Source organism: Festucalex cinctus, chromosome 8 (genome assembly GCF_051991245.1).
Source record: "Festucalex cinctus isolate MCC-2025b chromosome 8, RoL_Fcin_1.0, whole genome shotgun sequence".
Classification (NCBI taxonomy): Eukaryota; Metazoa; Chordata; class Actinopteri; order Syngnathiformes; family Syngnathidae; genus Festucalex; species Festucalex cinctus.
Window position 1 is genome coordinate 4,987,098 of NC_135418.1, and position 17,903 is coordinate 5,005,000.

The window sequence follows — 17,903 nt, forward strand, 5'->3', positions numbered from 1 at the left end:
AAAAAAAAAGTACAACACTGTGCACCAGACATAAATCAATTAACCAACTCTTAATCCAGGTGTAATATTTAACCATGATTTTCAATGTATATAGAACCTCTTACATAGAGTGCCTGTAAACTATGAGATCATTAATGAAGACTGCTCTAAGACATGAACAGTGATCCAATCCAGGATTATTGGTAAGGAAGACGAAACCAAGCCAACGCTTATATGAGTCACAGCTAAATAAATAACAGTCATGATTCACACATCTGTAGGAATTAGCAGTCAATTGTGGGTGGAGGGTTATGGACCTCTAAAATTACCGCCCATAATCCTTGGTGGCATGGCGCAGGTGCTAGAGTGGGTGTCTGCCAACCTGAAGACTCTGGGATTGATTCTTGTGGCCATGTTGAAGTGCCCTTCAGCAAAATGCTAAACTCCAAGTAAAAGACAGAGTGAAAGCACTATATAAGTGAAATCCCCAAGCCCATTTATTATACGTAGGGTGACCATATTTTCATTTCCAAAAAAATAGGACACTTATATTTAAATGATACTCAAAGTTTGCTCAAAGTTAGTGACATCATCTATATTTTAACTTTTGGTGACATCCGCTCAGCCCTCAGCCCGTGTTACTCGTCAATGTCATATACAGTAAGTATACATATGCCTCCTCTGTAGGGATAGAAAATTAAACAAAAAACATAATTCTTTTGAAGTCTTACTTGACAAATGAATAAATAATGACACAATGTTATAAGCCCAACCTTTTGTGGAGATCCTACCTGCGCACACTAGTTTGGCAGGGTAAATCTTTACCAGTGTACTAAAGTTCTAAACAAAAATACTGTCGATAAATCTGAACTAAAAGTCTTGTAAAAATATTGATATTTTCACTCGATTAGACTAGAGATCAATTTTATTTTGGATGTCTTAGTTTTGGGAGAAAAGCGTAGTGGACCAAAATCCTGTGATTCCTTCAAGGTAGTCGAGAAAAGGTTGGAGGAAAGTCAGATCCAGGTATTTGAATGACTAGCTGCAAAGAACTGAATCGACACAATTCTCCACATGATGTAATTAAAAAATAATAATAATAAAACAACAATTTAGTCTTCTTAACATTACAAATAAATACACTGTTCAGGGAACTTATGTTAAATATGCAACAACAAGACCCCTGCTTCATTTTAGTTGCAGGCAAAAAAAAATAAATGTGCAAACCAAGCAGCCCAGTGTTAAATATAAACTTTAGTAAAAGTCAAACTGGGGTTAAAGGCAGAACGCACAGAGTCAGCAGTGGAGTGACAATGAGGAGGTGGGCACAGGTCGGCACACACTAGCAGACACATTGAGAGAGCTGTCACCTCTTCATCATCCTCTCCCTTTAAGCAAAGCGCGCCACCTCACATTGACCCCTGTGGCCAGAGTTCAGGCTGCTCAGCTGCAGTGGGGAAGCTTCATTTTTTTTGCTCCCGCGTCGCAAGTGAGCCGTTTAACAAGCACCAGCGTTTCTGCTGCAGGCTGGTGTCAAAACAAAACTACCAAGAAACAACTCGGGAGACCTTTTGAGCCCATAGTGAATACGCTTGGTTACAGTACCTGGCAGACTTCATAGAGAAGTTTATAATGTTCCTCAGGCTTCTGCAGGGTACAGAGACTGCATCCCATAGTGGAGGAGGTCACACCATGCAGGCTCCCCCTGCGGCCACTTAGGCAGCAAGAGACGCGAAGCAGATATTCCTCTCTGGAACGATTCCCTCTGTTTTTTCTGTCTCTGACTGACAAGACTGTACTCCCCCAGCTTGTGGCTGTCTCACCCTTCTGTCTCAAACACTGCCCGCTCTTCACCTCACCTCCCCTCACACTCTGTCCAACTCCCTGCAACCCCTCTACTGCAGCTCAGGCGTTGGGTTATATACACCACCTCATGTTTATTAAACAGCTGCTCATTGTATATTCATGACGAAGGCTAAGTCATGAATTGTATTACCGTGGGGCTAATATCCAATTATTCAAGCGGATGGCTGCCCAATTAATGCAGAGTATGAAACATGTAAGTGATGGGGAGTTTATGGATATTATGACATGACCACTTTGCCCTTTCGCAACTGAAGCTATTTGTTAAAGGCAAGGCAACTTTATTTATAGAGCACATTTCATACACAAGGCAACTCAATGTTCTTCACTCAACCAAAAGTACAATACCTACTGTAAAAGCATTTACAAACAGAACTCAGAGTAAAGGGAACAAAAGTAGATTATTGAAAGAACATATATTGGCTAGCTGGATGGATGGATTAAAAGTAAGGCTGTCAAAATTAAAGCGTTAACTCTGGAGATTAATTTAAATTCATGAAAGTATTATTTATTTATTTATTTATTTATTTTTAACTCAGTTAACTCAGTGTGCAGCCAGACTTGGAAGAGTCAGTAAGGGGAAGATGAATAAACATGGACTATATGTAGTTTTACTTTTTGATTTACTTGCTTGGTGCTTGTTGGAGAACTCTAAAGTGATTTGCGCACTTTTCAGAACCAAATTCAAGTAGCCTATTATCAGGGTTGTGGAATCCCGGTCCAGAAAGTAAAAACCCGTGGCTTTAGCCACAGGTGAATCTACTTAACTGGCAGGTAAATGAGCTCAAAGAAGCACCTGTGGCTAAAATCAAACTGTTTCAGGGTTTGTTCTCGAAGGACCTGGATTCCCCAACACTGCCTATTAGATGTATGCTTTTGGCGTATCTTGTCAGAGCAAAATTTCCTGCTCAAGTTACCGCTACGGGGCCTCGCCAATGCTCATGAGCAGAACTAAACCTGTAAGCGAGAAGTTCTGAGAATTGGTTGAGTCCATTTTGACTTTACTCAAGTAAATATCTCTTACAAGCTTTGAAGGAAAAAGTAGAAGCAGAAGTAGAAAATTAATCGTGATTAAATACAGAAAAACGTGATTAATTAGTTAAAATATTTTAATCATTTGACAGCACTAATTAAAAGACATTTAAAAACAAAGGAAGGAAATAAACTAAACGTCCATATAGTGAAAATGATTTTATACAGGTTTAAAAGATGTTAATCAAAGGTGTTTGACACCCCGTCCCCCCAAGTTTGAACCTGGATTTAAAAGCATTTATAGATCGTGACTTCACTTCTATTCTTATTCCATTTGCATGCAGCTTAACAGCTAAATGCTGCTTCACCATGTTTGCTTTAAACTCTCCACGAATTCACCCAAGTCTGCAGACCTCAGAGCGCTACAGGATTTGTATTCAATTAGATTATCCATCCATTTTCTTAACTGCTCACTCCTTCACAAGGGTCGCAGGGGTGCTGGAGCCTATCCCAGCCGGCTTTGGGCAGTAGGTGGGGGACACCCTGAACTTGTTGCCAACCAATTGCAATTAAGCTACCATGCATGTCTTTGGAATGTGGGAGGAGACCGGAATACCCGGAGAAGACCCATGCAGGCACGGGGAGAACATGCAAACTCCACCCAGGAAGGCCGAAGCCTGGACTCGATCTTGCGTCCTTTGCACTGGGAGGCGGATGTGCTAACCCGTCAGCCACTGTGCCGCCCTCAATAAGATTAGAATGTCCTTAACGGATTCAGGACCCAGACCATTCAGTGATGATAGATCAGTGATTTATTGTTATACTTACATTTAATCTCATGTTTGACTTATGAAAAGCCCAAAAGGTTCTAAAAGTGTATATATCTAATTTTACTGTATTTGCACAACTTCACTGAATTAAAGTGACAGTTTGTTTCTAATACAATAACCTCTATGGGAGGAGTATTTTCTTTTCTTTTCCCCCTTTAACTAAATAAGATCAGAAAACAAAACATTACAAGTATTGTTTTAATGATACCTCTCAGTATCAGGCAAAATGTGACCTTTTGTCAGTAAAACCAAATTTTGGTATTGGATCCTGACTGTGATTTGTTAGCGTACACTTCATAACTGTGCCAGTGGGGTGGAAAACATGCAGGGACCACTTTGCCTTTGGTGGTTGGCTGTCTGTGGGTACTCGGAAAGTAAAATAGCACTATTCAGTGGTTTGATACTTGTCCAAACTGTGGATTCCAGAAAACTAATCCATTAAAAGCAAACAATTCATTCACAGTACATTTTCTATAAACATGAATCGAAAGCCAGGGGAAACAAATAAATCAGATAAATATTGCTGCTCGAGCTCTCCAGCTTAGCCAGACGAACTTCACCCAGTGGTGCATCCAATGTGTTGTGACACACTGTTCTTCACACTGTCCAATGCCGTGTGTGTTGACAACTAGTCTGGCTGCATAAGCCAGACCTGGCATCAGTCCTGCAGTTACCCCATGGTCCCATTTTGCCAGCCAAAGATAAATGTGCAGTAGGGACAGTCACAGCAATTGGTATTCATGTTTGAATGAATACGAATTGGGGATCTAAAACTTGAATATTTCAACAAGGTTAAAGTATGGTAATACTCTTGCAACATTTGATCAGATTCTAGGATTGATAGTTTTAATGTTTTCTTTGGCCATATACTGTTATGCCTGATTTCTGGTGATCGTGACGTGGCATATCATCTAGCCAGGCATGTCCACTGATCATCAGATTAGATTAGATTCCAATCACTCAGTGTGGTTGAAGTCACGCAGAATTTAGGATATCAACAAAACTCGTTCACACTTTCTCCAAAGGTCCCATTTGCATGCACTGGTTGTACATTAGCCTATTGTCTATCTAAAGAGTTCAGATTTCATGCATTAAAACAAATCAGGTTTATATTAACACATTCCAGTTATATATAAATGAAGTAGCATTTACCAATTGTTCAGCTTCCATTAGTTATAGTATATGCATTATTTTAACGTCACCTGAACTGTGGTGCGCGTGCAGACTGAGCTGTTAGTTCGACTGTCTTTTGTCATGAACCCCCAAATCCACCCAGCCCATCTTCTGCATGTACAAGTCTTGAGATTTACTGTAGTCTGTATGTGCATTTTTTTCCCAGGCATACACGATGCTCCCCTTTTGGCGCATGGCTCCAGCCTTGTCTGTTTTTTCCGTCTCGCTAGCTTGCGTCTTGTCTTCCCTTCTTATGTAGGATCTCGGGTGCTGATAAGTGAATATTGACAGGCCTGTCCATCCTGTCTCCGTTTGCTGTTGTTTTTCATGTTTCTTGGACAGGTTGAGTCTGTTAAGTCAATTTCGTTGCTTTGTACTTGTGCATGTGCAATGACAATAAAGAGCCATTCATATTTCACTGTTTGCTGGCACTTGATTTCTGTTCATTTTATGACACTAAATCTTATATTATACTTCTGGATGGTAGTGCAATACGTTTGGAGATTGACTATCATCTTAGCAGCTGTATTGTTGCTTTGTTTTGACAAGAAGATTTATAGGTGGGGTCTTCTCATTCAATGTGCTGATTATTCCTATTTTTCTTTGGTTGGCTTTTTTTTTTTTTTTTGGTCCCACAATGCAAAAAGCTGCCTTTCAATAAACCCCTTGTTCCCACAGCCAAAAGAGTACTGGACAACAACAGCAGAAATCCTACAATAATACACTTAAAGGACAAATCATGCTGACAAAAAGTTGCCTCGGGCAAACTAAAAGGTATCTGTGTGAATTTAGCAATCATTCTTAATTAGTGCAGGACTCGGTTGTCTGGGTGCAGGGTTAAAACTTTAATCAAGTGCACCATGAAAAGCAATTGCATGCTCACATTAGTCGTACTATTGCGCCTGGGGCTGGGATCAGTGGAGAGTTGTAGCTGGCGCTCTCGTCCCACTAATCTTTCTTTCACACTGAGATTATCCCATTTGGAACGGAGACAACGCTCTGATATGAACAAGTGCGCTAAGGGTGTTATGCTACAACTGCACAAAAATGTGCATATTAAAGAATAATCTGTAGCAATACAGTGAGGGCCTTTTCAAGTACAAACAGCAGGTGACTCAAATGCACACATTGTGTTCAGATATTTAATTTGGACGCGGCTTATATTTACTGATTTTTCTGGTGACAAGACCTTTTTGGTCCATGCTGTGTGGATTGATCTGCAGGTTAAACAAACATACACATGCATGCTGCTCATTCACTGCAGGTTTTATTCATTACTGGTCTAGACAGACTCAGTATCAAAGAGGATTTAATCTCAGCAGGAGAGAGCAAACAATTATAAAAGAACTTAGCACGGTTTGTTATCAGAAACATTTACGATTCACACTTGAGTTCACTGCAACTCTTCTTCATAAATGTTGTGGTTCTCCTATGCATTCTGAACTGAATCATTCATATTTATGCCGACTGTTTGGTCAGTGTCCCCCATGGGGCCTGGTTTAATAGCCATGGTTTTACTTTGCTGGTGGGATCAGGTGGCCTTTGCTGTAGCATCTTTGTTGGTTTAATAAATTGTTTTTGTCTTGGTTGAAGATCTGGTGCTTTATGTTACACATGACCTAAACATTTATAATCCAATTTTATAGCAGCAAATTCTGAGTCAACAGTAAGGATCAGTACTGATGTTGATTGATAAGATATATTGGGATGTAATTTCAGATTATTATTATTTTTTAATGAACACGTATTGGATCTCTCATCCATGCCCTTTCCTCTTTCAACCCTTGTTGATCTTGCATGTAAGAAAAACAACCAAGCAACATAATTTGACTAACAGCTTCATATAATGAACGTCACCTCATGCAGAAATCTGTAATTTGAGAATTTAAATCATTTTTTAATATGACTTTTTTTCTAAAACAAACACACAAACAAACAAACAAACAAACAAACAAACAAACAAACAATATCCTTATTGTGATGCTAAACTGGCATCCGTAGAACATAAAAACAAGTATAAATGCCCCGCTTTAAATGGTTTACAATTACAATTAAATTTGTGTTATTATACAGGTACTGCATGTAACATTATCTCGTACTTTTGGCTTTACAATAGCACAAAACCAACAAACATTCCATCCATCCATCCATCCATCCATCCATCCATCCATCCATCCACATCAAAATCATCTAAACAAATTCAAACCAATGGTGTAAGCATGGTGTCTTGGTGAGTGCAGAGGGGTCACGAAAAAAAAATCAACTTTGTCCACAAATGAAAAGATTAATGACTGCACATCTGTGGAGTTTGCAGAACCCGACCTCAGTAATTCAGTCAGCCTTGTGGAAAACCCAATAGCTCTACATTGCCGAACTTAAGACATTAGTGATCACAGCAGAGATAAGATTTTTTTTAATGTTGACTTGACAGGATGTGGCGAGAAAAGTACGCAGAAGGGGTTGAGATGGTAGACATAGGACACTGATGGCTGTAACTGATAAAAAAAAAAGAAGAAGAAGGAATTACTTGCCTTTCGTCCCACCCTATACTTAATACACTGTCCAGACAGCAGGATGAGGGAAAGGAGCAAAAGTGGGGGGGTTAAATGATTGGACAATGATAAATTAAAAAGAAAAGGGAAACTAAAACAGGCTCTTTTATAAAAATCCATAAAGACTATGAGCTATATTTTCATACATAGCACACGGCATGCGTAAAAACTGGCCTATCTCGATTTTCATGTAGGTGCAAGCCCCCTTCAAGCCCGTATTCCACATAGGAGCAAACAAATTTTGCTTTCACGTCAGGGTTCACCATGTCGGGATTACAATTGTTTAGAGAACATTTAGGAAACACTGCAATCTTCAACAAAACCGTAGGTGACATCTCAACGTCGCAAAAGTTCATCCTTTAGTGGGATATGGGCTTTAGCGTCTTTAGGAATTTGGCAGACCACACTGCACCATGCTTGAAATTATGGTGGACCGAGGGACTTTTCTTATGGTGGCTGAAAGTAGACTAAACATTAGATCGGCTAAAAGCAGGTCTAAGTTGTGGTGCAGGGGGTGTAGGGTTATTTTGGTGGATTGGATCAGACAGATTTGGAGCTCTGTGGTCATGTGTGGTGGATGTCATCATATTTCATTCATAAATATAATTATAATATTGCGACATCGTCGTTGTTGGTGGGTGGCGGGTGTTGGGCACTTCCTATGTCCAAATTTGGTCACTAATCTAAATTTGACTAATATAAAGGGTTGAAAATGTCTTGCTTATTTTTTATTTTTTTATGAAAGGTGAAGGTTTTGGAGATGCAAGGACTCTGCCCTTTGCCTAAATAACCCTGTGGGCAAAGTCCATAGCATGTGGATCCATAAAAATTAGTGTGCTTTATAAAAACAAATTATCCTAGATTTTATTCATTTATTTTCAAAGTAGTTGAACAACAAAACATATCTAAATGTCCATCTCTACTGTCAAAAGTTCACTTCTGTGGGGTGATACCCAAGACCAAATATTTTGGTGTCTTATTATTTTGGTCAACTAATACATTACATTGCGCCTGCTAAAAAAAAAAAGGTTGCTTTAATTTTAGAAACCACAATTTAGCAATCACAATGGGAGGATGACCACATGACCACTGATTATTGCGCCTGATGACAAAATCACAACAAGCAGAATTTACACCTAAATTTAGGAAATGCTTGACAGGTGTCTGTGAATCCCAAAGGAAATGAACAATTAGTGCTGTACTTGGAGAAGTAATTTCAAATTTTCTTGATATGAAACAAACAATGCAATGACTAGCACAAAAATTGTAATTAGGCATGGGTTGCCATTTTCAAGGTGTACTGCGGTTATATATAGTGATGGTTTCAAAACTGTTTAAACTTCCATGAGAGGGATTGTTGTGTTTTTCATCACTTCCGGTAAAGTGACAAGAACCTCTCATGGTAATACATTTTATAGCTGCAATTGCAATACTGTGATACTGTGAAATTGAGATACTTTTGTCACAGTTATCATCATACCGTCAGAATCTGATACCGCCCCTTGTCTATTTGTGCTTGGAAACCAGCAGGTTTGCTCTGTGAACAGGGAAGTATCGCCATAAAAGCCTTGATTGGAAGACTTCCTCTAAGTTGATTCATACAGTGTTTTAACTACCTTCCATTTGGCAGGCGAGGTAAGCCCTTTAGCTTTTTAATCTGTAGAGAATATGAGAGGAACAGAGAATTTACTAATGGAAATGCCAGGAGAGAGAATAGGATCAGCGCAGGGTATACTTTAAGGAACATACACGAGACTAAACTAAATATATGAAGTTGTTAAATAAGCGAGTACCTCTCAACTGTACCGCTGGGGTATACGCGTGTGTAGGCGTGTGTGTATAGTCCTCTCTGAAACACTGAACTGTGCATAATTCATCAGACAGCTGTCAGCTTTGTACTCGTGTTTAGACTATAAGCCAAATCTTGTGCCAGTAGGGACTGTGGCCAGTCGCAGTGACAGTCACTGAAACAACTTCATTGAATGCTACAAGAAGTGATTATGACAGAACGATTATGTTCCAATGCTGTATTTACTGAAGACCGATTAGCTACAGTACAATGCCCTTGTTATGTTACTTCTCCCTGTTCAGTTTTTGTTTTCTCTTTTGGAAGTGTTCGTGGGCGGAGCGTCCTTGCTGCACCTGTTGGCAGTCATTGGCCATACTATGAAGAGGTCTGTCATTCGGCAATTGTCAAAAGTTGGGACACCCTTCCATCATCGTCAATCCATCAATATTTCAAGCTGAACTGCACTGTAATCATCAATCGGTCATTCGCCATTGCTGAACAAAATGAGTGTCCGTCAATGTTTCCGTCATTCGAAGAGGGGATTTGTTAGTTCTCCGCCATTCGTCATTGTCCGTGTTGGGCACTTATGTAGTTTGACATGTAACCTCCCAGACCAAGAACGGTTTTTGTGTGTGAATGCAAACTTTAGACAAACTCCCAGGGTACATATAGGGAAGTTCCATAATTGGTTCCTGCGGTCTGAAAGTGCCTCTTGTGAGCAGATTTACCACTTTACCAAGGAGCAGTTGATCAAGTTTGATAAATAAAAAAAACAACACTACTCCAAAGTTGAAGGACAGTTTTCTGAGAGATTAAATCAGCCAATATCTAATTCAACTGAAAGCATGACATGAGAAGATGTCATAATAACAACAACAACAACAATAATAATAGGGATGAATGGGCCGAATGCAATAATAGGGCTAGTAAAATATCCAACTAACCTTTGTTATTATAAAACAACAGGTCAAACCTGAATGATGAAGTCATATAAACCACTTAATACAGACCATTATCCAAATGTCATCCCTGCAAAGGGTAATTTGTCTGCTTCAACCGAATCATCAAGCAGGACATTAAAACAATTGAAATAGATGTTAACGACAATATAACTGATAAAAATATATTAGACAGGTCCATTTAGCCTGGCTTTGACACCAAAGGGTCTCGGTTCCAGTCCCAGCTGCAGATAAAAGCAATTGCAGCAAGTTCTGGTCCTGACAATTGACAAGGTGCCCCTGAGTAAGGCACTGACACACCCCAACTCCGCTCAAGGGTGAAATATTCTGGCATCTCATCTATGTATACAAAACAATTTCCTTTAGATGCCCTTTCTGCTTTGAAGATCGTAAATATCGGCCATCCCATTACCATTGGAATCAGCGTTTCAATTTTGTCCTTTTGTCATCTAATCTGTCTTGCAATGTCGTGTTTACACATTGGTCTCTTCACCAACAATTCCTACCTACCTAATTCCTCAAACATGTTTGAATGAAAGGTGGTATTTAGTGAGGAATGGCCAAAGGTCTTTTGCCATTCTCAAGACATCACAGTGCTTCTATCAAATGAAGTGGTCTGGTTGAGTGAGGTCATTGACAAACAAGTGACGGATGTTGTAAATAACATCAGTCAAATGTATAAATACCGAGACTGAGAGTCTGACTTAACTTCTCAAAGTCGATTGTGATGAATGAAATCAACCTCAAGTGATTTTTTATTTTTATTTTTTTTATTTTTTTTTACATTCATGCCTTTCTTTAGTCTGCCACAAGACTTTAATTAAAGTGCTAGAAATACTACCAGATGTTTTGGTGAGTCAGTAAATCTTCTCACTATGTGAGTCTGGGCCCATTAGTCAGACCAAGGCTCAGAAATCGAATGGCTGACTGACTTTCCTCTGACATGTTTTTTTTTTTTTTTGTTCTTTTTTGCTGAGCCAGTGAGCAGTTTGAAAGAGAGATGCTGCTGTACTGTCGGTCATGATCCAGAAAATGTCAGACAGTCACTCTCAGCATCATGATAACAGATTTCAGATCATCTTTAACTCTTTTACTGCCACACGTTATCAAAAAACAAACCCCAATGCGAGCGGAATTCGAGCATTTTAACTCATTTTTCGAAGCAAACAGAATATTGTGTTCTTTTGCCACATATACAACATGAGTACCACATGAAAGATCGCATTCCATTCTTTCGTTAGAAAAAAGTATGTTTCTACCTTATTCCGTTCTTTAGTAATCACCATTTGAAAATAGGTAATTTGAGTGACATTGTGCCAAAATTGAAAAGAAAAGATACATTTTCTCCACAACAGTGACTTTGATACTAATATTTTTTGTTTAGTGACGCTCCGTCAAATTAGGTTTAATGTTACAAAGGCTTTGATCATTCATGTCAGCCTTGAAAACATTCGATTTCATCAGATTGCGTCATGTTTCATTGTAATTCGCAGCTCTAGTTAGGCCCCGAGCAGCTACTGCTGCTGCCAGGTTAAATAAACGAGTGGAGTTGAGTAATTTCATACACCAGCAGCCCATTGAAAAGAGAGACAATGCTGCCATCTGCTGGCCATAGTTAGTGGGTGTTTTTGATTTCACAACTCACTGACCCGGCTGCGCTGCACTTGGACGTTGCACTGACCACTGATATATTAAAAAAAAAAATAGTAGTTGACGTCACTTAATGTTTATGGCGGCATACATCGTGATTTTACTAAACGTTATTAAACCTTTTTGGCGGTCAAAGATTTAATCTTAGCCAGACATACAAGAAGTTAATAGAATTGCACAATTCAAGTCTTCTAAAATATGACAACTTTAGAAATGTTTTCTTTAATAAATAGTAAAGGATTAATGATAACACCCATAGTTAATTGATACAGAAGCCTTCTTTAGTGTGAATCAAGAGTTCATACAACAGTTTACAGTCTCGAGTCACCTGCACTGAATTAGATTTTGCTAATGAACAACCTCTGCTTCCTATGACACATTATCCCTAAGGGAGTAAAGCACTAAAAAAATTAAGACACTGTTACAGTTCTGTATGCAGTATGATTGAGCATTATAAATGTAAATTGATACTCATACTCTTAAAGTGTTCAGAGCCTTAATGAAATAATTCAATAAAGAAGAATCATTTCTACGTTTTATATACAATAGAAACATACATTTGGGAATGCTACATGGAAAATAATATACCCATTCTGTTGTAGAAGGCGCTATACATATTTATATATATTTTTCAGCTGGTGGGCTCAAATTGGAGTAAATATTGAGAGTGCCTTCAAAGTGAAGGTTTCTTGATCCTTTGAGTGTCATTAACAAAGCCCCTTTACAAATCATTCCCTTCCAAATGGGATGGGAGAAAAAAAAGGAGTGAGCTTTTAACAAATACAGAGCACCATTGTACAATAATACACATTTCACTCGTACTGAAAATGGGCCTTTTAAAGAGGAGCGTGTACGTGGCCAGCTTCCAAGCTGAGAAACAGCAGGAGGGGAAAGACACAACAGAAACAAACACAGGGTAGTGTAGATAGAGGGCTGGTTGGATTATTTGTAAATATGAAATCCAAGGAAAAGGAAGAACATACCGATTTACCGGACTACAAGTCACACTTTTTTCATCGGTTGGTTGTTCCTGTGACTCGACTTATACATGAAAAAAATATTCCGGGGCATATATAATTTACACACCATTATATCCTACTCCTATGAAATATTTTAATCAGTAAATGTTAGCTTTCAAAGACAACTGAGAACGACTGAACACAAATGTCATCCAATAGGAAATCCCATTCTACAGACTACAAACTGCAAGTAGTAAACCTTCATTGTGTTAGCAATAGCAAATCTTACATCTATTTTGCCTGTTCTCTATTCTTTTATTAATGTTATATCTTACCTTCCAAGATGACGTTGTCTGTTTTTGGATAAGTAGTAAATTACCTGCAAAAAATGTGACTTATACATTATATCCCAGTGCGACGTATTTTTTTTCTTGACTTGGAACCACTTATAGTCCGGAAAATACGGTTAGTAAAAGATGTAGAGGAGAATAGCTTAATGAGGATGCAATGATTTTAGGGGTGAGCAGGGGGATGGTTTGATCTCTGACCTAACAGATCCTTTGGTGCATGTGACAGGCTGGAGTTCAGACAGGGGATTAAGATAATCAGGGAAAGTAATGAGCACAGAGAACACGTTCATGAGGCTAGACACTCTTTGAAAGAAACAATTACTCACCTTAAACTCTTTCAAGAAAGTGTCTGTACCGCAACATATTCTTTATCTGTGGCCTTTTACTTCAGTATGACAGACTGTAGCCAGATTAGTCCGATAAAGATGAGGACAATGATGCCCTAGGGTGACCCCAACCACAATTAATAGGAACTCATTTGTACCTCTTTATAAAGACACATTTCTTTTGGATTTTAAGCAATTATTTGTATTTAAGGCTTGAGTTACCAGGAAATGAATGTGAGCTTTAAAAAGAATGACTGTTTTTTTTTTTTTTTTTTTTTTTAAATCTTTCCACCATGTTTGCCCAAATCAAATTACCTTGCATGCTGACTTTGGGTGTGCACGTGAGAGGCACAAGATCACACGGAAATAATGAAATCACAAGATTAAAGGAGAATACAGGCATCTCACTGGAAACAGTATCACAGTCCATCAACATTTTGTACAAATTGTTGCCTGGATTAAAAGAATCAAAGATGTTTTTGAGCTCTAACTTCTGTGTAAATTGATGCCAGTAACGTGTTGCTACAGAATGTGCACGTTTTAATATAATGATTGTGTTACGTTTTCCAGTCAAGTAATCAGACTACAGTTATATACAGTATACATTACTACAGAATGTAGACTATTTTCACTTTTACTTGTAGATCAATCAATCAGTTTAATATTTCATAGAATAGCACCTTTCACTACCAAAGTCATTTGCAGTTCACCACCTCCAGGTTACAGCAGTGATAAAGAATCGACAAACTTTAAATAAACAGCACATAATTCTCAGCCACTGTGCCACCCTCACACACAGCTTCAAAAACACTATATCAAAAAACAAAAAATAAAATAAAAAGGAACGAAAAAGAAGATGAAGTCCTACCAGGTTGTGGACTGCAGGAGGTCCCCAATTTAGAATGTATATTATAAATGTTGAGTTTTGCCATTACACCATGTAAGTAAGTAAAGTAAGCCAAGTAAAAACAATTATTGCATTTATTCTAGATTGTATTTAAAAATGTATTTATGTTAAGTGAAGTCTAGAAAGACTTTCTAAGTGTGACCGAGAGCTGTCAAAATTAGTCGATTAATCTATTAGTATTTTAATGATCGAGTAATTGTTTGGAGCCATTTTTTTTATTTAAAATTGTCCAAATCCCTTGATTTCAGCATATTAACAGTGATTGTGCACTGATTTCTAGTGTTTTTCCATTACCAATACTGGTATTGGGAGAGGCCCCGATACTGCATTAAAACAGTGGTATCGGTATCAGCAAGCACTAACAAGTAACATGCCGATATCATTACTTCCGACACTAATATAGGACTTTGGATGCAGCATCTTGTGTCTTGCTTGTGCACGACATGTTCACTGCATGCCGAGCCAACATACCCTATTGGCCCTTGAATGCTCTGAACCAATGGCAGGGCAGCATTTTAATGTTGAAAAAAAAAAAAAAAACCACAAAAAAACAACAACCTTGGTATCAGTACGGTATCGGCATCGGCCGATACTGCAAAACGGGGTATCGGAATCGGTATCGGGGTCCAAAAAACGGTATCGGAACAACACTACTGATTTCTGTAGTCCTTCATGAAAGAAGACTGATTATCTTCAGCGTTTAATCAAAATACAACATCAACATCAGTCTTTTCTTTGGAAAACAATGACCGAACCGCTAACTATAACCACCAATCACTGGTTAATAAACAGTAATGAGGGGATAAATGCTTTTGTAATACACTTTTAATACAAAATATAAATGAATCTGATTACTCTCGATTATTCAATCAATTAAATAATTGATAGATCAATCGATTATAAAAATATGTGATAGTGACAGCACTAGTGTGAACCATAGTCCTAAATATAGTACAGTACCTACCCCAATATATTACTGTTGCCAGTATAAGGGCGTACAAAGTAAATTTTTAAGTCACTATTGCTTAGTGTAGAAGCATGCAAAAATCAGTACCCCGAAGAGCCCAAAGAAGGGCCTATGTTGTTTAGTGAAGTATGCTGGAACGTCACTTAATTTGACACAAATATCTCAATCATCTAAAGTCATCTACGCTCTCAGAACCTACATAGCGATTGTTTCAGTCCATACCACATGGCGATATCATCTTTCAGAGCATCCATCTGACCGTCGCTCCTGTCAGCTGGAGTCATGTTCACTGGTGCACATTCCTGCCTCTCTGTAATCCCACATTTTCAATTACTCAAGAGAGTGCACTCACCCAACATGTGTTGCAATTCAATAAAGACAAGATCCACTGGGTGCAACAATGCAGCATTGTTCCCTGACAGATGAGTGACGGGGGCGTCTAGGACCCCCCCAAAACACATTGTGGCTACTTTGTACCTGCCAATCAAGCTGTGTGTGTCATCGTTGGCAGGCTGTCCGAATGCTGGTGGGATGCTTCAAGAAGCAAGTGAGGTGAGAGGTCCTTGACCACAAGGCAGATTGTTCTGCCTGCCCACACCATGAGTGCTGCTGTGACCCAACAGCAGAATGAAGATGAATAGCTACACACTTTCTAAAGAAGCACTAGCCCACCTAACTCACAAACACTTGTTCTCAATATTAAGATTCCAATAGTATTGCATTTACATGATCATATATACATACAAAAGCTTAGCACAATACCAATGCTATTTATAAATAAGCATAGCATATACCAGGGTTGTCCATACTTTTTCGTTTGAGGGTACAGAAAAATGGAGTTGTCACTTTAAAAACCAAAAAAAAAAAAAACATGTTAACACAGCATTCAAGAAGAGAGCAACAATAATGATGCTCAAATGTATACAGTACCGGACAGAATCCCAGTCGTCAAGGAAACACAACTTATTCCTGCCCATCGCCATGGCAACATAATAGTGGGGGCACCCTACTAGAGGTGAGGTGCTGTTATTGAGTTTTCGCTCCTAGTTAAGTTTTAACTATTTAAATGCACGCCGCAAACAATATTTTGCATTTAGAAGAAGGAACAAAATTTATGATAAGATGCCAAGCTTCGGCTTTGAGCAGGGGTGTCAAACATAAGGCCCGCGGGCCGGATCAGGCCCGCAAAGGGGTTTAATCCGGCCCGCGAGATGATTTTGTAAAGTAAAAAAAAAATTAAATAAATAAATAACATTGTAATGTCGGACTAATTAATCAGCTGGCCACAATCAAAATATATAAAATTTGTAATTTCACAAGCAGTCCTCAGATGAGCAATGCAACGTACGGGGGAATTGTCCTGGATGTCATTTTTTTCACACAACTTAAAGTTATGGTTTGTTTAATTGTTATTATTATTATTTTAAATCATAGACCAACATAAATGTGTTAAATACGACACAAATTCAATTACTGTTAACACAAATCGATATGACAAGGATTATGTCCTTATAACGTCATTAAATACGCCAGGCAATGCATTCTGGGAATGCATACAATATATATGCAAAACAGGTCGATTTAACACGTCCGGAACGTATACCGGGAAAGTGTTGCCGAGTTCCATTAGCATTTGTGTTATTCTTCGAACAACATAATTACACTTGAGTTCTGTAATTTAGGGCTGGTCCTGCGTATAAATGACGGTAATCGTATATAAGTTATATACCGTTATTTTACTGATGTGGCCCACTTGGTAATATATTTTCTTCCATGCGGCCCCTGAGCTAATATGAGTTTGACACCCCTGGCTTTGAGCATGAAGTACATCAATACGTCGTCTGAAGCAACACAATCATCTAAAACAACCCTCACCAATGTCAGCAAAAAAAAAAAAAGGGCTGCTGAGTGCAAGACGGAGCTCAACAGCTCAACTTCACACAGTCCTGTTATGCAACGTGAGCCGGGCCGGGAATGTTATTACTCCATCTAGTGTGTTCTAATACGGCTCTTTATACGATTATTTCCTTTTCACTGAACTCACTTTGGTAACAAGATTATGACATGAAATAAATGCACACTGGAAGCAGTACTACTAATATGCGGATTTTGTGTTTGTGTGTGCATGTATTGTGTGTGAAAATATGTTATTGAGACAGAGTGAGGTTTACATGCACAGGCTGACTGCCCCCAGTGTCTGATTAGCAAGCACCGGAGCAGAGATTAACCCCCGATTACATCACAAATCGGCCCTAGAATGACAATACTGAGACTGCACTGAGAATTCTATTGTTGACTCCACCTTCCATGGCATTCAAACTAAACACACACACAAAACTCTGGTATGCGCTCCTGCTTACGATCCACAGCCAATAACCAATCAAACAGAGAAAACAATTCCTCATAGAGAGAGAGGTGACATGAGTAAGACGCACAAACTTGAGCGCAGTCACAGGTTATTTGCTGACAATGAGGTCATTTATGAGAGGATGAGCGCAACAATCAAAGATTTAGCAATGACAAAAGATACATATGTACTAGGTATGTAACGATACCAGCAATAACGCGATATTAAAACTCCCACAATATATTGTCGTTGTCATGTCACGATATTAAAAGCAACGCAT

At 38.7% G+C, this 17,903-nt stretch overlaps 1 protein-coding gene across 4 annotated transcripts in view; it reads right to left on the minus strand.

Moving 5' to 3' along the window:
• Positions 1–17,903, minus strand: part of pdzrn3b (PDZ domain containing RING finger 3b) — a 123,829-nt gene that overhangs the window by 15,903 nt on the left and 90,023 nt on the right. The window contains exon 1 of one of the 4 annotated variants that reach the window (XM_077528788.1): positions 1,585–1,875. The exons of the other annotated variants lie outside the window; for them this stretch is intronic. Within the exon in view, the coding sequence (XP_077384914.1) occupies positions 1,585–1,653 (69 nt within the window). The 5' untranslated portion in view covers positions 1,654–1,875. Of the gene's footprint in view, positions 1–1,584; positions 1,876–17,903 lie in introns of those variants that run through there. 4 annotated transcript variants of the gene reach the window in all.